Here is a 23,137-nt window from a genome sequence, read left to right as displayed (position 1 = left end):
GGAGGATCAGGCCACCAGAAATATAACTTAAAAAATAAAAATAAACACCTTAAGTCCTTTTGCTCTGTTTATTGCCCTTAGAGGCCTCAAGACTCTTAAAACTCTGAGAATCTTCACAACTGAGAAAGCACTTGATCTAGAAGGAAAAAAAAAAAATCATACTGTTACTGTTAAGGTAACTGATTGCATTACAGAATAACAATATCCTTGCAAATTTCTGAAATGGGAAATTTGAAAATAAAGCCCTCCAGCTAGAACTCTCAAGATATGTATACAAGGGGTTCTTTATTATTAGAAGATAGTCTCTGTCTCATAAATAACATAAGAATAATTTTGATTTCTGGAGCAAATTTGGAATTAATAGCTTAGAAGCTCGTCTAAGACCACAATGGAGCAAAATATTCCCCACAGTATTTTCCAGTGTTGACAAGCTCTTTTGAAGACACAGTATAAACCCTGTAAACCAATGAATCCTTCAATTTCCAACTAACCTGAGATCAAAAGATCTCAAATGCCTTTGATTCTCTGTGTTTAAGTGCTAGGACTGCATTTTGAAGAAATAAGAGTGCAGAGTGTTTTAAGGAACACCCTCTGAAATTGAAAGTTTGTGCAGTAGGAGGTCTGGTACCAGCAGGGTTCAGAGTGGGGAGCAGCTGCCTGACACCCTGCCCTGCTCCCTTTGAGTCACTAAGGCTTTCACAGATTATTTTTAATATGGAAAAACCCCCAATGAATCAAGAAGTACATTTAGGTTCTTTTACTGTTTAGTCTGACCAAACAAAATTTTAAAAAATCCTCTCCACTACCACTTTCTGTCCTGAGTACGGTACAACTTCTCCCCCCTCAAACAGTCTAGTTCCATATCCTTAAAGGTCAACACTGAAAGACCAAGCCCATAAAATCAGATTACAGGTGTGACAATGGCTCAAGAGAAGGGATTTAAACCTCCTGCAACCCCAGGAAATCCCTGCTGTACCAATACCAATGTCATGGGGCTCCTCCTTGCTCTCCTGGTAATTGTGGGAAGTAGTAATTTGTTTCCAACCCATATTAGTAATGAATTACAACACTCCCCATGAAAAGCCAGCCCATCCCTGAGCACTGGCACTGCACACCCACACACCGTGGGGGAACAAAAGGAGCTGGAACACTGATTTCAGTGTGAAACCCCAGAGCAAAAATAAACCATTCACATTGTAAGTGTAGTACTTACTGAATCCCAAATGATACCAGAGAAACGCCCACAACCAGCAAATCCAGCAAATTAAAATAATTCCTGCAGAAGGACCCTTTATGAAGGAATGCTCCAAAAGCTGTCATCTAAAAATAGAATTGTTACACACTTAGTCTATATTTCAATTTATTCAAATTCGCATTTAGGCTGTTTACAAGACACTTGCCTGGAGTGTGAATGCATATAATACTATCTCACTTTCTAAAATCCTTTGAGATATAAAACAATCCCTCTACATATATTAAATCATTCATTCAAATCAGAAAAATTCTGCTCTAGCAACATCAACAAATATGCTAATTGTTTCTGATGTCAACAAATGTTTAATTTGTGTAAGAACAGATGAGGCTGAGCTGATTACCCTGAATTAATTTGGCCTTTGTTAGAAAAATTGCTACAAAAAAACATTTGAGATTTCCATGTTTACTAAACTGTATGGTCCAAATTCTGACTCCTAATTATTCATACTATCTTAAGAACTGAAGGAGCTGAAAATGTACTGCAAACACCTGAGAGCTCAGAAGCAGGACAAGGCTGTCCTAAGGCTGTTTAGCTCTGGCTTATGGCAGACAGGAGTGGCTATCTTGGAATAACCTAAAAACCAAAAGATGGTTTGTATTCTGTGTTATCAGAGGTCCCTGAATTTTGCTGTTCTGTTGGGAATATCAAACATTGCTCTTTCTTTTGGACATTCTCTATTTATTTTTTTTTTATGTCCCTATATTTAAATGAGAAAAAGCTTACAGAGTGGATCTTGTGTGCATCATTTGCAGGTTTCATTACGAGCCAGTGACAGAGGCTCCATTAATTATGGCTGCAGCAGGCACTTGGGCAGATGGTTTTGGGTATCACAAAGCTGCATTTGACTCCTAAATCCATGAATTAGACTTCCTACCACAACTGTAAGTACCAGTTAAAAAAATGCACAGAGGAGTCCAATTAAACCATTGGATGCACAGACTCACCAGCTGAGAATATTGCATAAGTCTTCTTATAGTTTGTTTGTTTGTTTGTTTTTTGTTTTATGTCCCTATATTTAAATGAAAAAAAGCTTACAGAGTGGATCTTGTGTGCATCATTTGCAGGTTTCATTACGAGCCAGTGACAGAGGCTCCATTAATTATGGCTGCAGCAGGCACTTGGGCAGATGGTTTTGGGTATCACAAAGCTGCATTTGACTCCTAAATCCATGAATTAGACTTCCTACCACAACTGTAAGTACCAGTTAAAAAAATGCACAGAGGAGTCCAATTAAACCATTGGATGCACAGACTCACCAGCTGAGAATATTGCATAAGTCTTCTTATACTTATGGATTAAGTCTGAAACACTGAAACTAAAAACTCATAACAAAAACAAGGATACCTCTGAAAAATACCTCCTGGTCAGCTCAGTCACATGATCCTAATTTCTTCAGCCTGAAGATCCTCCTACAGAGCCTGAAAACTGAGCTATTCCTTGTTTTCCACAGGTAAGAAAATTTGATGCCACTAGAGAACATCCCATACTGACTGTGCATTTTAATCCCTTTTTCCTCTATTCTGTTCCTGGAGGAGTAGGGAAGAGATTTTATTTCAGTTCCCCTCACAGCAGGTTACTACAGCTTTCAGGACAGTTCCCAAATTAGAGCAGAGCTACAGGCAAGGGGCATCCCAGTGCACTGCATCCCTGCTCAGTGTGCAGACATTTCCAGGCCTTCTGCATGGCAAACCACCACCACCAGCAAAGGCTGGACCTCTGCAAAGGAAAGGTGTATTTTTTTGGGAAGCAAAAATTAATTAATCTCCTTATTCTGTTGTTAAGCCCTCTTTTTGGTGGTCAAAATACTAAATATTCTCAAAAGATAGAAAAGTAAAAATGCTAAAGCTTTAACCTATGCCATGGCATGAGAAATACAGTAAAGTTACACTATAAAATTTCCATTAAATTGCTTACAGCTGTACAGAGTACATCTAAACTCATTAAAATCAGTGGGAGTTGAGCACAAAAACAACCCTGAATATCAAACTAACATCTATCTACAACTACCCATTTACATTGTATATGATAAGAGCAGCACACAGAGTTTCGTGTAACAACTCCTACAAAAATTAGGTGAATAACTGACATTTAAGTGCAGGTGAGGTACATATCTCCCCAGCTTCACATTGAGACTCATATTTCAATCACCACAAATCCCAGTGGAAGAATTTGCTACAACTCTCTAGTAAGTTTAATGGTGTGGGATCAGCACAGTAGGGGAAGTTAAGAAAGCACAGATCCCTAACCTGACCTTTGCTCAGATGTTTTCACTTTTCCCAAGTTGTCCAAACAGCATCATAAACTGAATTTCAGTGTCATGCAGGGAGAATTCTCAAATGATTTCAAGTGATGTTGCAGCTTTTCTGTTATTCACATCCTCATTCATACCCTCAACACTGTACAATGTGGAAATCCTTGTTTGAGAGCAGTAAGAGCACAGGGAGACTTCTTACATGCTGAGAGTTATTCTGGTTTAATGCTTGCTTTTGCACAAGTTTCTTCACTACAGGTGATAATGCTGCCTCTGCTTATCCTAATTTCAGATTCATATATTTTTTTGCCTGGAAATTAAGGAATACTATATTTTCTGCGGGTCTAGCTTTGAATTTTCTCCTTGCAGAGCACTCTCCTGCACAGCTGGGACACTGTGGGAAGCACAGCAGAGGACATGGAGGGCCCCAGGCACAAGCAAGCAAAGCAAAGTCTCAGATGTGTTAGCAAAGCAGGCACGGTGTCTGTGTCAGCTCCTGACTGTCCAGCACATCTGTGTGCTACAGTTTATTTTCCTTTATGTGTGAGTGCACTACAGAGATTCCTGGAGAAACCAGAATCAGAAGCATCAACATTTTTGGTTGTGATGTAGCTTCTTGTTTCCTTGTAATCTTCACAATTCCAGATTCCAGCAACCCAAGCTCCAGAGTTTCCTGCTTCCCTTGGATAACTCATAAATTGCTCAGTGCCAAAATCTCTTGCAGTTTGCAGGAATGTTGCTTTTCTTAACACATCCAGTTATACTTCTTTATCATGCCCTTTATAATTCCTCTGCCTCCTAGAGAAACACAAATGGAACTGCAGCAGCTGGAGAGCCTGCTGCTCAGAGCATGTGGAAGTTTACTGGCTCTCTTCTGCCACAAATACAATGGTAAAATATTTTTATGGCTTCTTGAATTCAGAGTTGGGAGCTAGTCTGATTTAATGCTACAGCTCTTTTCAGTGTTCTGTTCTCTCCTTTAGTCTGGCCTTTCTCTAGCAGCAAAACCCCTGGATATTTATTTTAGTGTGCTACAAATAAGAATAATCAATTCTATAGCAAGCTTGTCACTGTTGAAAATGTGAAATAAGGGGATAAACATTAAGCCTGGGAGAAAATTCACAAGCATAAAAATAGTCTATTACTTACAGTACAGCTTATCTTGTAAACAGCCCAAATATTGCACCAATTAGTAATAATCAAATTGCATTGTGAAGAGTATGCACAGCAATATGAGCAAAAGCTGGGAGAAGAGATCTTGTTAAGCTTAATCCTCAACTGGAAATGCATAGTTTATGTACAGATTCTCAGTGTGCCAGCCATTTTTAAGTGTATAAATCAGGGTTACTCAACCAAAAACTTGAGGTGAGAATAAGCTCAGCATGAAACATTTATGAATCATGTGTAAATCTCTGAAAAACCATTTTGCCAATTTCCAATGAAAAATTTTACTTCCTTGTTCAGCATTTTGTTTCATGTGAATGCAATTTTTGGTTATTTATCTTCTTTACCACAGTAAATCTTGTACATGGAAAATCTGAGTAACCCCAATAGATATCCTTAATAATCAGTACACAAACTATACATTAAAACGCCAAATTTTGGCTCATGCATGGGTAATACATTTAAGCAAGCATAATTATGCCTGTCTGTGAATTTAAATGTATGCCCAAAATAAATGCAAAGTATCTTAGTGTATAGATAGATAAATGCAAGATATCTTGCAAGTCCTATTGCAAGAAAATAGTTATCTACTATTTTAGCTCTGTGGATATAGTTCAGCAAAATAAATGAGAAATTACATGCTCCCTCCTTTTAAGACTGATTTTCTCTTTCAGAAATGCCAGAGCAAGGAGAAGGAAAAGCTCATGCGCAGTGATTTATTTTTCCCTTTTCTGACAACTGCAAGTTTAAAAAGGGTAAAAAATGAATTATTAAACTGATGTAATGATAAAAAATCAGCTTCTTCATGCACCCAATGGTAAAAAAATAACCAATCAAAACTATGAGGAACTGTCAAATAAAAAAATCCTCTAGTTTAAAAAAGTTTAGCTTTGATAGCTTAGAGAAAAGGCAAAGAACACTTCAAGGGCCTTTTCTTGGCAGGTGACACACAAGGAAAATCCTTTTAAACAAGCTTCCTTTAAAAACCTGTTACCTTCAAAATGATCTCAAATGTAAACATACTAGTGAAGACATAATCTGCATACCCTAGGATCTGGAAGGTAAACAAAAAGTTACAAACATTATTGCTAAAGCTGCTTTTGGGCTAACAAGGATCAATTAACAATGCATTACCTTTAACAGGATTTCAACAGTAAAGATGGCTGTGAAAGCATAGTCAAAGTAACCAAGTATCTGCAAGGTATAATACGTGCCACAGTAAGAAATCCATCTCTTAATAATTTTCACAACTTAGACCACATACACAACACCAGAATTAATCTAAGTAGATAGGTGGAGGATTTAGACATAGTGGTTTAAAATTCCAGCTATTGTGCAACCATTTTTATTTGCTTAAAAATTGAACAGATGCCACTCTGCTCAGGTATTAGATTTCACTCCTCAATAATTGACAGAACCCAATAGGCAACAATTTCTTTCAATTCAGACTTTTCCTCTACTAGCTTTCACAGATACTTTCTTCAGCATTTAGCAGAGATACAGAATCTTAAACAAAGAATAAATATTTATTAATAATGTCTGTGTTTTTCACCAAAGTATTGCATCACAAAATAAAACTTCAGTGGTTGCTTCTAGAGTGCTGATCACCTCACGTTCTGCTACATTATATTGTTCCTGTACAGGCTTGTGCAGAGTGTCACAAAGCAAATTAATGAATAACTAATCACTTAAAATCAACACCACAACCCCTTTTCCTTGAAGTGGAAAGATACAGCAGTGACTTATTTGTAGGAAATCTAAAGGAACCCACAAGAGTTGCACAGTGATATGCAGTTTCTAAGAGGATTGTGGCTGTGGGATTGCCCTCACTGCTGTCAACAGGACAAGAACAACTATCTCAGAACCACCCAGAGCAGTGGCCACATCACTAACACCTAAATCAGTGAACTGCAGGAGGTTGATCCTTTAGCCTCAAGGATCCAGCAATCCACCTAACCAACAGTTGTGCACAGAAATATCCTTCCTGCAGTTCAGCAACTAACCAAGCGGGAAGGAGAAATAAAATAAAAAGACAACACACAAAGAAATTAGTCATAGATTAAACAAGAACAAATAATTTTCCCCCCATATTCCACTGAATATGCCATCCTTCTGTCCCTTGGTGTGGCTGAAAAAAATAGGCAAATGTTAAAGCCATATGACAAAGATTAATCAGTAACCAGTTCAATCCAGGCTTAAAATAAAATGAAAAAATATTTAAAGGCATTCTAGCTTGCAAAGTTTCATTCTGTTGCTGACCTGGCTGATTGAGAGAATGTGAACCTTCAAGGCAGTAAAAAGAAAATTATGCAGGCCTGGGGCATGTGAGAGAACTTACAACAAGAGGGCAACACCTTTCTGAAATCCCTCACACATTTTGTCTGTGTCCCAAACAGAAATAATCTTTTCAGTAACCACCACTTTCCACTTACATTTTCCTAATGCTCCTCTAGTTACAAATACAATTATCAGCCCTTGAAGCCATTTCCATAATAACAATTTCAGTATTCTCCACCAGCTCTCTCTCCTTGCTACCCATTAGTGTGATTTATTTATAGGATTACATTGGTCCAGTTTTTTAGATAAGGGAAGTACACTGCTCTGCTGAATAGTGCATGAAGAGTGTCTTTGTGCTTTGGCCTCTTTTTACCTCTGGAGAAAGTTTTAGCTTTTTGATTATGCTAAACTTACTGGAAAAGTGTTCAGAGCATGCCAAAAACCAAAAGAAGACTTTCAGAGGTTGCACCAACACCAGCAAGAGCCAGAGAGATACAACCTCTGCAGCCTCAGCAGGGCCACCTGTCCTGCAGGATGCAAAAGTGTTTCTCTGACTCTGTGACCATCTCTACAAATCACTTTGTACCTAAAACAGGAGAGCACTGGAAGTTCTGTCAAAGCATCCCCAAAGTCCCCATGGACCACTACCAAGCTGCACTATCTCAGCTATTTCCTACCCAACCCAGAGCAAACCCAACTCACAAGAATGTGAGAGTCTTGCTACACAGCTGAATCAAGTGCAACAAAGCTAAAAAAGTCCATGAGAGTGGATTTATTTTAGTTTCTCTGTCTGATAACTGTGCTTTTGAGTAACAGTTAGGTTTCCCACTAGATTAACCACTTAAAATGTGCTTAAACAAATTCAAGAATTTGTTTTGGGAGAACACAGATGTTTAGTCCCCACATAAAATACAATTTTATTGATTAATAGAGACACATTCGTGAGATTAATGGTTTTTAGGCTAAAATAGTATTTTTCTATGAGTCAAGGCAAGAGCTGGGAATGCTCTGATCCTCCTCTTACACATTTGTTTAGAGAAAAGTGAGATTTATTTCGTTTCTGATGCAGCCAGTCAAGAATCCAAATATCTTTGAGTCCAGTGTGGGGGTAACTCAAACCCCTCAGAGTGGACACACGAGCTTCCCTGAGAGAGGAGGTAATACCCCCATGAGTCCCTGCATTCACTGACAGAGGGATCATCCAAGTGCCCCAAGGCCACACAACAGAGCCAATGAAGAGAGGACACGTCAGAGTCTGTTCCAAACATGATAAACAGTGATAATTTTAACTGGCATTTTTAAATCAGCATCAAACACTGTGAGGCAGTAAGAATGATTCAGGAATTGCACACCAGGTACTCCAGCTGCAAAGTAGGAAAAAATATGAAAATTATAGATATTCTATTTAGCTTGAGAATATTTTATCCTGATATATTTACAGTCACAGAAAAAGCACTATGTAAATAATAAACACTTCTAATACTCATGATGTTCCATCAATAAAGTCAATTGTCTTTAAAGATGTATGTTTCTTAGAGCAAAAGGAATACAAATGCATAGCTTGAAAAAAGAAGAAGGAATGTTTTTTTAACATGAAAATTAAAAACCAGGCACTAGGCCAAAGGATTGTATCCGTGAGGGTATATTTATCATCAGACAAAAATGAAAGGCTTACATTATTTCGAAAAGAGTGGCTGCGAATTGGATCTTCTGCTGCTAAGGAAACACTGCTCAGCATGATGAATACAAGGATGAGATTGGTAAAGATGTGGTGATTGATAAGTCTGTGGCATCCCACTCGAATTCTAAAGAGGAGATACAGAAACACAGCATTTTTGCACACAGAATTCAGCAGATGGTTAATACACAACATGTTTTCTGTTACTCTGCCAGCACTGGTGGAACAGAGCAACAACCAGCAGCTAGAAGCAATAAAAGTCCTGAAGCCATCGGTCTGATCCCTTAGAATGTAAATAAATTCAAAATCCAATTCACCCGCTGTGAAGATGCACTTAAAGCTCTCTGGGAGGGGTTGGTTTCTATTGGGTTGTGAACACAACAAGTTCCAGTGCTTGTGGCACTGTGCACATGCAGTCACAGAAAGATCAAGGTCAGATAGATCAAGGCTAGATAATAAATAATTTCAGATCCCCAGTTCAATTTGATTCTCACTGAAGTTGTCAAAATTGAGAGATGCAGCTTAGGCTGCAGATCTCCTTGTGCTACTTAGGACTCAAATCAGAATCTCCATGAAGATTTTCTTATAGAATCACAGGACAAGTGGGTGTGGAAGGCTCCAGAGCTGTCAGGCTTTAGCCACATGACGTGAAGTGTAACTGTGCATGTGCTTAGAGTCACTGAGCCCAAAGGAATCACAAATACAGAGCAGGTCTGGGATTAAACTGACAAAAAGGCAGGATCAGGTTCATAACCAACCCTGAAGTTGTCTAAATTCTGATGAAGACTCAGAAGGTTCTTGGCTAAAATTTCTTCTCCTTTTATTAAATAGATGATTGGAGTGTGATGTATATTAGTTAAGCAAATTGGCCATTTCAGACCAAGAATACATAGTGTTAGTTGAAGCTGAAAGTAATTTGAAATGTTCAACAAATTTGAATGATTTGGCATCCATAACATTTTATCTTGATCTTCTTCTAAATTTGATGGCCTCTGTCACTGAAAGGCAGCCTTCTCCCATGCCAAATAAGTAAGGACTTGTACTGACTAGTCAAGCTTGCTGTCTTCACCAGGGTAGAACTCCAAATGCTCTGGAGTTAGACTAAAGTGGTGAAAGATTCTACTGCCTCCCCAAAATCCAACTACTACAGTTCTTGATTTTTTGAAATAATTTGTCTTCATCTTTGATGCTTGTTTGAATCTGGGAAATGCTGTTACCCTAAGAGGAATACATGCGACCTTTCTCCTACTTTTCTCTTTTTCTGGTTTCTCCTCCAAAAAGGTTACTAGGGTTACTAGAAATTCTTTCTCATGCAGATGTTCAGATCTTTTATATCCAGTGACTAACATAGGACATAGATAAAACACCTCAAAGGATACTTTGCAGACATGTGAGAACTCAGACTACATGTACAAAATGCTATTATCTTCAACAGTGGGAAGAAAAAGAACATATTTTTCAAATTCTTCTCCTTTACCAAGAGAGTCAGAAAATTTTAGGAGGGAAGCCAATCTACTTTCTGTTGAAGACACTAGATTTCTACTCCTGGTCTCCCCTAGAAGGAGGTCTGTTACTTCACTGCTAAATCTTGATGTCTAAATCAATATTTTTCAAATCATATTTACGGGTTGGTGCTGCTGAAGATGAAGAAGGCACTCCCTTCAGGGATAGGTGTTATCTTCTCCTTCATGTTGAGTTCTGATATCCTACGGGGACGTGGGCCTGCTGGTACCTCTGGCTCATCCTCCTCCTCTTCTTCATCTTCACCTACTTTAGATTAAACATTCTTTTTACTATAAACTAAAAAATGTCAAGGTTTTATTCATAACAATATAAAAGCACGGCTTGTATGAGAATACACATGGCTTATAGGAAATATATATTCATAGCATGACTCTAAAAATCTATAAACCAATATGTGAACATCCAAATATTGTCACAAGCTCTCACACAAGGTGTTGTGCATATGTGCGTGTGTGCATGAGTGCATTAACAGGCTTTGCTGGTCCTGAGCAGCCTCACCTGGGGACTCCTCTGGAGTCCCAGCTCAGCTCAGCCCTGGCAGCCTGAGCTGAGTGCCGAGCTCTGGGCACTGGGTGAACACTGTGTGCTCAAAATTCAGGACAGGTTTCTGTGCCATGCATCCAGGCAATCAGGCAGAACTGATTTTCAGATAAGTATGTTCACTGGGCCAAGAAAAAAATGACCAAACATTGTCAGCCCTGGAATGTCCTCTTTTGCCAAATGTTTCAGAGAAGTTTAGAATTTGCTCTCCCATCGAGATAGTGTTACCAAAACAGTACTGAGGCTCACAACATTAACTCTCAAATGCTGCTTGTACTGTCTAGGAAGCTGCAGAAAAAGATAATACTTAGGCCCATTTATCCACTGATAAGAGAGCACAACTTCACTGGCTTCAAAGGAATTGATTTACAGTTTACCAAGTGCAAGTTTAGGATATTTTAGCAAACAAACTTAAATGTGTTTCTAGCTAGTATTCACATACCTGGTACATCACAGGGGGGATAGGGATCTTTATCCTCTTCCTCTCCTTCTCCATATTCACCAATTGTCACCTACAGCAATGAAAGGGATGCACAGGAAGAACAATAAATTTTAATACAGAGTACAAAGGCCACAGAAAGCAAACCAAATAAGCCTCTGAAGTCAGAGAAATGAGTTTTCTTAAGCAGAGTAACTCTGAGAACATAGGAGAGCTGACGTTTTAGTACTTATTTTTCAAAAATTATTTTTCTATAGTATCCACATTTTTCCGGCTAAAATCAAAATAAGAATAGAAACAACACAATTTTATAAAATCTACCAAGAATGTTTGAACATTTTAAGAGTTTATCATTCACTGATCTCACCTACAGAGATCCTAAGAATAAAATCACATTTTTCTAACATTAATTATTTTGTTCTCTAAGAGCTTCCTCTCTCAGGATATCCTTGAACCAAAAGGATTTTTCTGGTTTAAGAGACACTGTGAGAATGCAAAGCATCAGAATTAAGTTTTCTTCACCTGGAAAAAAATGTAGGGATGAGGGACTCATACAAATAATTGTACGATGCACAATACAAAGTATTCCCTGGCAAAATCAGTAAAATTGCTTTTTAGAAAAGAGACAAGTTTTAGGATAAACACCTTACTATCCTTGGGCTTCTTTTGGTCACCTTCTGACTTCTCAGTTTTTTTATTTTCCAGACTCTCCTTTCTATAAAACAATACAATAACAATTACAAAGCATGCCATGTAAAGACAGAAAATTTTAAGGGAACTATACCAATTCTATGGAAAGCTGAAAGCCTAATGATAAAATATTTGAAATATTTTTGCTGTAGATGTCAGAGCAATAAAATCTACTGCATTTGAATGCAATGATCCATTTAAAAGATTGTTATTTTGAATATAATTCCAGAGGCTAATCCCTAAAACATTCAATGCATGATCATTACTCCTTTCTAGAGGGATAAACTGTGCCCTTGGACTCATACAAACAACTTTCATTGACTTCAACAGGCTTGCACTGATTTCAAAAGAAAGTTTTCTACTTGTCTATATAAGGCTTAGAGAACTGATTCCACAGGGAGCTGTGCACTGGCAACAACAGATAAATTCTTGTGCTAATTGCACAATAAATCCTACTGTTGCAATGTTTAAATATCAGTTGGTTTATCATTACATTCTTAATTCACCCCATTTACTACCTAAATTTTTATCTAAAATTATTCTGTTTGTCTATTATTTTAGTGTCTAGACAAACCCTTTTTTTTTTCCCTGAGTCCAGCACATTTTGAAGTTGGTAAAGACATTCATATAAAAAAAAAGCCTCATGGAAGAACTCAGTACCCGTCTCCTTCCCCCTCCTGCTAGTTCAACATGCCCATCTATTTTACCTCGCATTCTTTTTCCTTTCCTTTTCTTCAGCTTCTTCTTTCTGAGCTGTATTTAGACTTTCAGCATCTGCCAAGTTATCCACAGCAATGGCCAAGAAGACATTTAGCAAGATATCTATTTCAAATCATTTTAAGGACATTATGCCTTACCACACTTGTGTGGTTTATTATCAGCATAAACACTGACAATGTGAGAGATATAAAACACATGTTCCCAACCTACAGCGTGGAGGATTGTGATGCTGCAGTGTGTGCAAATAACACCCATTTAATGGACCAGACTGATACTGGCTGTAAAGTGAGCAGGGATCCATTAGGGTCACGGGTTTTAAAATAGCAGAATGCTTGAGGTATTTTTTTAAATAAATGAAATTCAACTTCATGCTAGCCTGAGCAAGTTCAAATATGAAATTGTCTATTATATGTGCAGACTGTTCAGGCATTTTGAAAAATTCATTTTTATAATGCACTGTCTTTCATGTCTACAGCAATCAAACTCAGTTCTTCAGTCCATATCAGTTAACTACAAATACTGACAGAAATACCATATAGTGCAGAAAATACAATGGTTTTGTCCTTCCATCACCTCCTGACCTTTTAAGAACTTCTGAGAGTGGCAGTACTTTGTTTCTACATGGGGCCAAGGTAGCATTTCCAGATCACTGAAGGCAGGGAAGGGGAATGTTGCAGACTTTGTCCCAGCTGCCCCAGGGTGTGTGCCCTGGTCCCTGCCCTGCAGAGGGTCCCTGGCTCACCCTCAGCCCGTGCCAGAGCTCGGGGATGGACGGGGCACCATCGCTGCCCACGGGCTGGGCTCCAGCCCTGCACTGCCAGCCGTCACAAACAGCAGCAGGGCACAGCTCCCAAGGAAGGAAGGAAGAAAGAAAACACTCTCTGCTTTCTGCCGTGGTGGTGGCCAGAGATGGCCTGGAGATCACTGCCTCTGGTTCCTCAGGAACAAGGAAAGGTTGTTTAGAGGACTCGGCACGTGCAGAGCCCTTGCCTGTGACCATTTCGCCCCTCCCACAGGGATTTTGTGGATGTCCCTGGCACACAGCCCCACTCAGAGACTTTCTACCAGTGTAAAGGATACAGTTACCGCAGATGAAGAGGATAATGAAATATATACAGACAATCATGCCTGAGGATGAGGGACCACCATATGCCATTATGCCATCATACATGACAGCATTCCAGTCTTCCCCTGTTAGGATCTAAGGAGCGGATTTTAGATTAGTAGTAACTCAGCATCAAAAGTGAATAGAGAAATACATTTCCTCTGACAATACAACACAACTAACCTCCTGTATTCATAAAGCAATACCACGTTCTTTTCATGCATTGTTTTAAAATTCCCATTTAAATCTCTCCTGAAAGCTTGGGTTTAGCTCTAACAGCTTTTATTTTATGCTATGCATTTATATGACTGAACTTCAAAGGCAAAAATAATGAAAATTAAATTTTATTGAAATTTTATTGATCTTGGCATGCCAAAGTAAGAGCCCTGGTTTTCAGTAATGCCACTTATGTAGCAATGTCAAAAAATGTCCATCACTTAAAGTCAGTATATGTTTTAAGGTTCCTTTTTTCTTCTTTTTTTAAATACTGGCCACAAGTCTGTACTACAATGAAAATTCTGAGTATTGCAATGCAGGTTTTAGGGACACTTCATATATTTCTTCAAAATTATCACTTCCATCCTGATAAAACATGTAATACTCACTCTTCTTCCAAGCAATTAAATAGTTGTTTAAGAAAATTAAATGCATACCATTTTCTAAAATTCATTTTTGTAGAGCCATCCAACTAATTTTCATTGCTGGTCAGCACCCAACAGGTTGGTTACTCCTGAATGTCTTCTAAAACTGAAGGAATCTCCATTCCTTTGAAAATGAGACAGCCTAAAATCTGAATAAAATCTAACTCAGCTGAACTGGAAAGTAAATTCCTAAGTTTTTGTAGGAGTAATGTCAAGTCAAATGTGAGTACTCTTCCCTATAAGGAAATTTCTCATTAATATTTCCTTATCTTGAAATTAAATGGAAAGATTTTCTGCTTGCTCTGGGCAGCTACCAGATGAGACTTCTACCCAGGTGACAGGAAGTTGACACCAAGGTGAATCCTGCAGGGTCAGCTTTAACTCTCACCTGCAATGGCTGAAACCAAATATTGTGGTAATGTACACAGCCAAGTGTGAAAATGGTGAGCAAGACGAAACAAAATAGTCTAATGCCAGTATCCAAACTGGGAAAAATTAGTTTTAAAAAAGCATCACAAGTAAGTGAAAAGTAAACTCTAAGAATGTCCTTACCATTTCACTAGTAGCAGACAAATCTGCCTTAAGATTTTAATAAAACCTGGTCTCTAAAGAAATTAATATTTATTTTTATGTTATAGTGCTATGACCTCAACGTAAATATGCACTTTTTAAAGACATATTATTTTTCTCTTGCTTGAGAACAGCTGAAATGTTACACAGCTAATGAAGTCAAAGAAAAGAATTTGATCAAAATAAATATAACACTCCACCTCTTCTTCTAGTCATGTGTTTGATGGACAAAGGAGATTTAACTCTGTGAAGTAACATACAGCTATGTTGTTAGATAGATCAAAGAAGATATGAAACAAATGGTACAAATGGTGCAAAGTTACCAGAGTACTGAATTTAATGAGCAGAATGCTACTTAAAGTAAACTGAATAAATAGTATTCATGATTTCATTTTCAGGCAACATGATCACTTAAACAGTTTTGTTGATCAAAGGTAAAATGTCTCATACGGGATGAAAGAAAGTTACCTGGAATACAGTTAAAAGGGCTTGTGGAAAATTATCGAAGGTGCTCCGTTTGGTTTGAGTTTCATCAAAATTAAATTTGCCTCCAAACAGCTGCATTCCAAGCAACGAGAAGATTATGATGAAGAGGAAAAGCAGAAGCAACAGTGAAGCAATGGACTTCATTGAGTTTAACAAGGATGCTACCAAGTTGCTCAGGGATGCCCAGTGCCTATAAATTAAAATGCGTGTGTTAACACACACCAAAAAAACCCCAACAAAACAGTAAAAGAGCAGTGCATGATGAAGTATTACAAAACAATTGCTGATCACTCTTCAGCTATCCTTAGAATTAACAGTATTAGATAATCTTACCTTGTTACTTTAAAAATACGCAGGAGACGAACACAGCGAAACACTGAAATTCCAAGGGGTGACATAATTTCCAACTCCACCAAAATGGTTTCAACAATGCCACCACAAACAACGAAGCAATCAAAGCGGTTAAAGAGAGAAACAAAATAGGCCTGTAGGCCCAAGCTGTACATCTTTACTAACATTTCACAGGTGAATAAAGCCAGAAGAACTTTATTTGCGATATCTGGAACAAAATATTAAAGAAAAAAAAGATTCTGAATTGCCTCATAGATTCCATTTTTATTTTAACATATTAGTACTATACTTTCTATATGAGTTTGCAGCTTTTTGCCTAAAAAGGAAGTACTGCTTTTTTTTTATGTTGGATTGTAGTTGATGCTTAAGTGGCAAAAGTTACACAAGGATGTAAAGCTTCCTGCCAGCTATAAACTATTCATCTTTGCAATCTGTTGTGCAGTTCATGGTTCCTCAGCTCACAGCTTGAGTCCACACTGTAACTTAAGCAACCAGCCCACAGCAAGTCCTGCTGTGCCAGTTCCCACTTCCTCCTCATCTTTCAAGCACAGTTTCATGATAAAGGTACAGTTATTTACAATTTAGCATTGTCAGGTCTGTGCTGCTGCATTACTCAGCTGTGTTACAGCTATAGAAGCCAAAGACCACATTCAGTATTTCCTTTATCTCCCTCTGGCTGGGCTGAATATCCTTCAGACAGTAAACAACAAAATGGCAAAGTACAAAAGTAGCCACTGATAGAACACAACTACCCATACTCAAGACCAGGACAAATAATTTTTGACTGTACCTTGGATCTGGGTCAGCCAGTCAGGTTGATTGTAATGCTCTGATGAGATAGTTAACGTGTTCAAAAAGACCAAGACAATAACAAGCCAATAAAATGTGACAGATTTTACTGCAGCCCTACATTTTCTTCTGTTAAAGCGGTTCCAGCGACGCCAGCGTCGACTGAAAATCCAAATAAAAATAAATGTATTATTATATGGAAAACACATATGAGCTTAAGGAGAGTGTGGTTTTCTTCTGCATAGAAAACAAGTTCAATTGCGTGTGTGTGAGCAGGTGTATTTTCATAAATAAGTGTATAGTACTTCAATAGCTGTGTAAATCATTACTAGTTGTAGATTAGGGAATGCTAACATGTTATTCCTTTTTTTATATTTCCCTATAGATTTCTAAATGTAAACCACAACATTTGGAGACTCCAATTGCCTGTGACATAATTCAATTAAGCTGCATTTAACATTTCATTGGGTAACAAAGTATATCTATCTTTCCAAGGCCCCATACTCTTAATAGCAATAAAGAAAAGTCAGTGAATCAACTCAGAATTCAAATTAAATTCAGTCTAAAAATACAGGCTTTGAGTTAAACCACAAAGAGAATTCTGGCAGAATTAAACAGAATAGGAATGCTGAGGTCACCTTTTAGAAATCTACCCTATAACATCAGAAACCTTAAAAATTTAGTAATTCCTAGAGATTTCTACTGATGTGCAATGAAATTGTGTCAGTGGGCAAATGTCTGTGAAATAAATAGGAGTGATGAGCTGAGGCTGTACTTAGATATGAGCTGGATTCACAAGTGAGGATATATCTTTGTACTCATAAAACTAGATTTCTCTACTTCACTTCTGGGAACTCTGTTCAAGCATTAACTTTCTTTGTGCCCCTTAAATTTGTACTTGTAGTAAAGGAAATCAATACTGGTTTCAGATATCAGTACAAAGACATTTCAAGCCTTTGCAGTATTCTGACCATATAAAGGAAAAATATCCTGTGCTGCCATAAATCAACATGAATTCAAGAACGTTCTTATCTTGCCAATCCCCTGCTCTAAGGGCTGTGTCCATGGCCATCAGCAGGATGCCTCGCTCCCTGGGTAGGTCAAACTGTTTTTACACTTACAGAACACCCTGTCATTGAAGTCCATGAGACTTATGAGAGCAATAATGGTGGGATATCTCACTTACAAGACTCACAAGCAGGCTCAAACTGCATAACTCCAAGCTTTCTCAAGTCAATGGGGCTATTTTTTTGTTTTCCCCAAAAAGATGTGTGGAACCAGTCACAGTAAAGTATAGCTAACTGGTACATACATGAATGTGCATGAATAACAGAGGCATACTTAAACAGAATACAGAGAAAAAAGAAAAATTCAAAAAGGAGAATAGCAGAAAATTTCTCCATTAGGTTGATACAAGTAAAGGAATGCTCCCCAAGATTAACTTCTATTTTGACTTGTAGTGCAGCAGGTAGGCGAGCTTGCAATGAAAAGCATTTTCTATTTTGATCCCAAGGCATTTTGACATTACTTTCAAAACAATATCCTTGATAAGTTACGGCCTGACTTTGTGCTCAAACTCAGTGTACTGACATTGCAGAGTAACAATGTACTGACATTCCAGAAGCTGGAATGACTTTGTGCTCAAACTCAGTGTACTGACATTGCAGAGTAACATTCCAGAAGCTGGAACGAGGATCAGCCCAGAAGAGTGAGAATTGGACCAAGATTTTGCATTTATCTTAAAACGTGATTATAAAAGGAAAATACTGACCTGAACTTGGATTTTGAGATGGTTTGACTAGAAGAAAAGGAAAATACATTTTTAAGAATGGGGGGAAAGTAATTAACAAATTCATTTCCTTTAGAATTTTGCACTGGTATTACACATACATAAAACAAACTTTTAACAAAATGCATCGTGAATGCTGAAATTCTTTTTTATGTTATTTATTTTCTGAAATACCATTTCTAAAGCCTTACAAATTTTCTTAGTGAAAGAAAGGAAATCTCCTTTAAAACTCAGTAAATAAACCTTGAATAAACGTGTAGAAGCTTCCTAGAAGTCATGAAAATCTGAGCAAATAAATACTGAACACTATGGGTTATAGAAATATCCCCATATATTGTTATTGTCTAAAAAAATACCATTCCTGAGGTCATGCACAATTTAAGAGAAAATATTTGGTTGTACATGTCATTAGAAACTTCCCTTCCTTTCTTATAATTTCAGACAAAAATAGTATTTCATAAAATCTTTCAGGAGATCACAATTCCACTCCAAGCTGAGTTGAATTGCTTTATACCATCTTAACCTGAGACTTTTAGGAGCACTTTGATACTTTTATAGTCGGTCTAACATCAAACTCCTGCAAGTGCCATACAAAGCCTGGCTATTTCAAGGCACTTTTGGCTAAACAAGCAGTGGGGAAAGAAGGACCCTTTGAAGGGCTGAGGTTCTCAGAGCTGGTGGGGTGGGAACTCGGCTCCCCCCGTGCACTCACCACAAGCTCCCGCAGCACGCCGGGCTCTCCCCTTCCCCGCTGACGTTCTCCGTGTTCACCGACTCGGTCTCGCTGGTGGGCATGCTCGCTGTGGGTACACAAAAGTGCCTCAGAGCCAGCACCACGCAAGGCATGGCACAGCTGGCATCTCCTGGCCCGTGGCAAGAGTGCCTCCAGCTCTGCTGAGAGCTTGGAAGATGTGAGGAGTTGTAGATGAAGTCAGACACTTCATCAGTCCTCCTCTCTCACCCAAAGGAAGCACGCAGAATTCCAGAGAGAATGGTGGTGCTTTTTTGTTGTTTCTTTTTAGTGATTCAAGGTAATTGCTTACAATTCACTGCAGAGTATGAAGTAGAGGAAGTTTCTACAAAGAGTATGCTACCCCAGCAAAGAAATTAACCTGAGCTCGATTCTGAAACTTCTCACTTTGAGAAGTGTTCTGTTAACACTTTGGAGGTGCTCTTCAATTGAAGTGCTGTTAAAAGCTCGCTGATTCCAAGAAATATCATCAAACTTCTGAAAGCAGGAACAATCACACCGTGGTCACACTGACCACTCTTTGCTTTTACTGACATTGTGAATTATTGAGGCAAGATGCCAGAAGGTAAATGTGCCTGCAGATGCAGTGTGAGCAGCAGGCAGGAGCAGGGGAATGGGAGAATGGTCCTTCAAAGCATGATGAGAATTACCACCAATAAAAAGGGGACAAGTACATTTGCCACAGAGTGAATTACTGCACATATCATTACTGAGTGGTTAGCAATTGTAGCTGATGGTTTTTTTAAGACAAAACTCATTTTCAGCTGGGTTATCACCATTTGTCTGCAAATCAGCTGAAATATAGAGGGAGGACACCTTATGTCAAAAGGTGTTAGGAAATGATGAACAGCCAAAGATCCCAGTACTTCCTAGAGGAGAGCACTGCAAAGTGAGCATGAAAGGAAAACGTCAGGAACAAGAAAAGGGTAAATTAATGTTGCTGATCTATACAGTAGAAATACCATTTAAAGTAAGAAACATAAGAGAGGTGCAAGATGCACTGAAATTACTATAAAACAGCAAGAACAAAAGTAAAACAGGGCATTCTAAAGGTATTCTGGTATGTACCTTCCACTGTTTGATGGTTTGCTTGGTTGGTTTATTTGATTTGGTCTGTTGGGAAGGGTTTAAGCCAATGTCTGTGAACTGACAGTACTGAGGGCAATACACTGCCAACTTCTGATAGGAAAATCTCACTCTTTTGGTAGCCTAAAGGATGATGGAGATTTAAGAATCAGACCTGAATTTTCTGATTTGTGTACAAATCAGGTACAAAGTGTTAAGCGTTAGGAACAGTCTCTCTGCACAGCCTCTACACTGCCTCAACACTGACATGAAGACAGAGGGGAGTGGGAAGGGCTGGTTTGGTTTCTGTGCCCACCAGTCCCATCCAAGCTGGAGACTGACAGGTCTGTGCAGGCCAGGTACTCAGCTACTCTTTGCAACAGCTGAGAATCTGTCCGCGTGAGAAAGTCACTGTTACATGGAATGCTAAACAGAGTGGCATAACAAAGAAAGATCCAAAATGTCCATGCAGGTGTTTGAATAAACAAAGCACTTCAGGCAGTAAGCACAGCAAAACCTTCTTTCACAAGGTTCTTCTGTTCTGATGATTCTTTTAAAGTATTACTGTAATGACTTTATATATTATAAGTCTCTGGTTAGCACCTGCAAGTGTCTCAATTCTAATATTATGCTTCCCTTTATAAATCAGTTTTAAAACAATGAATTTTGCTAGTCCTGTATGAACTTCACAGCTTACAGCCAGAGTTCAAAAGAAATTTCACTCAAAAGTAAAGAAAACAATCTCTGATGCTTAAATTCAACTGTTAAAATTTCAAAGGGTCAAAGAAAAAAAAAATCACAAAATTATTTCAAACATAGTCTCAGGGCTTCAGAACTAAGAGTTTTTATTTTAAAATGCCAGTGTCATTTGAAATAACTGTATGTAAGTATAGCCTGTCTGGTAAAGAACTGAACTGGTTGCCTTGTGCCAGGTGACTTGACTGCTGTTAGAAATCACAGCATTACAGTCAGCTAATGATGAACATTTCAGCACTTGTGATGAGCAACTGCAAAATAAGAGTGCTGAGGTCTTGTTTCACACACTATTAAGAGCTGCTAGAAAAAAACAGCTAGGCATACTTCCATGATTATTGCATTTGTGCAATGCGTCCCACACTTGTATTTCAAATTTATCAACCCTTCTGGCCCCTGAAAAAAAAGGTACCTAGAATCCAATTCTTCATAAACTGTCACTCCACTGAGTGACAAAAAACTACATTTAATGTAAGTAATGCAAGTGCATGTAAAAGTGAAGTACTTAATTCTAACTCAAGTCTACCCTGACTTTATGTGTTAGCCGACAGTAAGAAATACCAGCCATTTTGAACACAATTATTCGAAGAAAAACAAAGCAAAAATATCTTTGTCCCTAATGAAGTGAATTCCAGTTCTGCTCATTATTAAATGCATCAGAATGTTACTGTTTCAGACACCACAGGGCTCTTGCTGCATCTCTATCAGTGACTTGCAGGTGCTGTATTACAAACAAAAGAGGGAAAAAAAGAGAACCAATTCACATTAGAAACTCAGCTGCCATTATACTGTAATTTATATGTCAAAATTGAAACTTGACAGAAGTACTGAGAAAGGGACCATGTGGAAGTCCAGCTCCAGCAATGCCAGCAAGTCATCAGGTCTTTAGCCAGAAGAAAAGAGCAGCACTGCATGTCCACATCCACTCTGCTAATGCAAGCAACCTGCCAGGTCTCAAAACAACTCAGTTCCATGGCCACAGCTCCATAAGGGCAGGTGGTGTCCATGAGGCCGACACAACACACAATTTTGAGAGAATTTTGAGAGACTGATCTCAGCAGGGCCAGCTCTGAGATCTGTAAACTGGCACCCCAGTGCCAGTTGAAAAGAAGATGCCAAATTTTGTCTTTTCTTTATTCACCTTTTGCCCTTATTCTACTGGTATTCTGGAAAGATTATCTAGATTTCGAGATCTAATAATCTCTTCAATTAAGCTAACCGGTTTCAAAGAAAAGAATGCTTGCATTAGACAATATAAGCAACCCATACAGCATGCAGCTTAATACTTTCCTGAGTGGATAGAAAACAGGTCAAATACATCAACTACTACATTTTGCTTCTGTGGATAAGAATATAACATGAGAAAAACAATCCATTGTATTCATGAGGTACTCTATGGAGTTTTCAGACTTTGGAGCAGGGATTTCCAACTCCACTCCAGGATGTAACATAACTAATGCACAGTGAAAAGCAATCCACTGTCTATCAGCAATGGTGTGCCCTTGCCTGCTAGAGTTAGAAGAAATAAACTCCATAATCCTGAAATACAATTCAGTGTCACTGTAGAATCCAGAAGCAGGCTAAATTACAGCCTGAATTACTGATTCCTAATTGTGGTTACAAGTATTATTGTTGGAAATGTTTTCCTCTCTAATGTAAACGGCTAAAATTTTAACCTGTTTCAACTTTAACTGTGCATTTTCACACCGGTGCATGTTGGGCACCCTTGTGGTTACATGTCCTGAAGGAAAAGTGCTGCAGAAGTGGAGTGATCTGCACACTCATCAGTGTTGGCTACTGCAGAGAATCTGGCATTATATTAAACTGGCAAAATTTTAGATCACTCTTACAAAAAATTTCATGCTCTGTTTGCTAGCCAACCAATTCCTTGAACTGCTGTTTCTAAAATTTTCCTAATTCTTTCTCAAATTAGTACATGAATTTTCTGAATTCATTTTATCAAATCTTTGAGGTAGCGAAACAGAGTGGAAAAAAAAAATCCCCAAAGTGGCAACATTATCATTGCAAATTCATCTCAAATTTTCCCAAGTCTGCTGTATACCCAGAAAACACTTCAGAAAGAAGTGGCACTATCTCCTGTGACTGTGAAGCTTCTCAGGGTAAATTCAGTTTAAGGAGAGTCTGCTTGGAAGACGTTCTTCATGATAGTGTAGCAAGATATCTTTTTTCATAGTGCAGATTTAATGTTGCTGTAGATCATTCTTATGGGCTCTCTCTTTTTATAGGCAGCCCATGGAAAAGCAATATAAGGCTGGTGCATAGCAGTGGAAGGAGAGCA

At 38.3% G+C, this 23,137-nt stretch overlaps 1 protein-coding gene across 12 annotated transcripts in view; it reads right to left on the bottom strand.

The window, feature by feature from the left end:
• The window catches only part of CACNA1D (calcium voltage-gated channel subunit alpha1 D), a 172,279-nt gene that overhangs the window by 51,539 nt on the left and 97,603 nt on the right, over window positions 1-23,137 (bottom strand). For 9 of the 12 annotated variants that reach the window (XM_039734212.1, XM_039734202.1, XM_039734205.1 and 6 more), the window contains 14 exons: window positions 18,982-19,069; window positions 18,252-18,278; window positions 16,482-16,642; window positions 15,674-15,899; window positions 15,323-15,530; window positions 13,619-13,739; window positions 12,526-12,640; window positions 11,774-11,843; window positions 11,132-11,201; window positions 10,251-10,395; window positions 8,623-8,752; window positions 5,805-5,864; window positions 1,214-1,320; window positions 49-136 (listed from right to left, as the gene is read on the bottom strand). In XM_039734212.1, coding sequence (XP_039590146.1) covers window positions 49-136; window positions 1,214-1,320; window positions 5,805-5,864; window positions 8,623-8,752; window positions 10,251-10,395; window positions 11,132-11,201; window positions 11,774-11,843; window positions 12,526-12,640; window positions 13,619-13,739; window positions 15,323-15,530; window positions 15,674-15,899; window positions 16,482-16,642; window positions 18,252-18,278; window positions 18,982-19,069 — 1,616 coding nt within the window. Of the gene's footprint in view, window positions 1-48; window positions 137-1,213; window positions 1,321-5,664; window positions 5,725-5,804; window positions 5,865-8,622; window positions 8,753-10,250; window positions 10,396-11,131; window positions 11,202-11,773; window positions 11,844-12,525; window positions 12,641-13,618; window positions 13,740-15,322; window positions 15,531-15,673; window positions 15,900-16,481; window positions 16,643-18,251; window positions 18,279-18,981; window positions 19,070-23,137 lie in introns of all 12 variants that reach the window. The other 3 variants (XM_039734203.1, XM_039734208.1, XM_039734204.1) reach the window with 2 other exon arrangements.

The sequence above is a fragment of the Passer montanus genome, unplaced genomic scaffold, assembly GCF_014805655.1.
Source record: "Passer montanus isolate IOZ18808 unplaced genomic scaffold, ASM1480565v1 scaffold9, whole genome shotgun sequence".
Classification (NCBI taxonomy): Eukaryota; Metazoa; Chordata; class Aves; order Passeriformes; family Passeridae; genus Passer; species Passer montanus.
The sequence above is the reverse complement of the archived record's forward strand: the minus strand, read 5'-3'. Positions and strand labels throughout refer to the sequence as shown.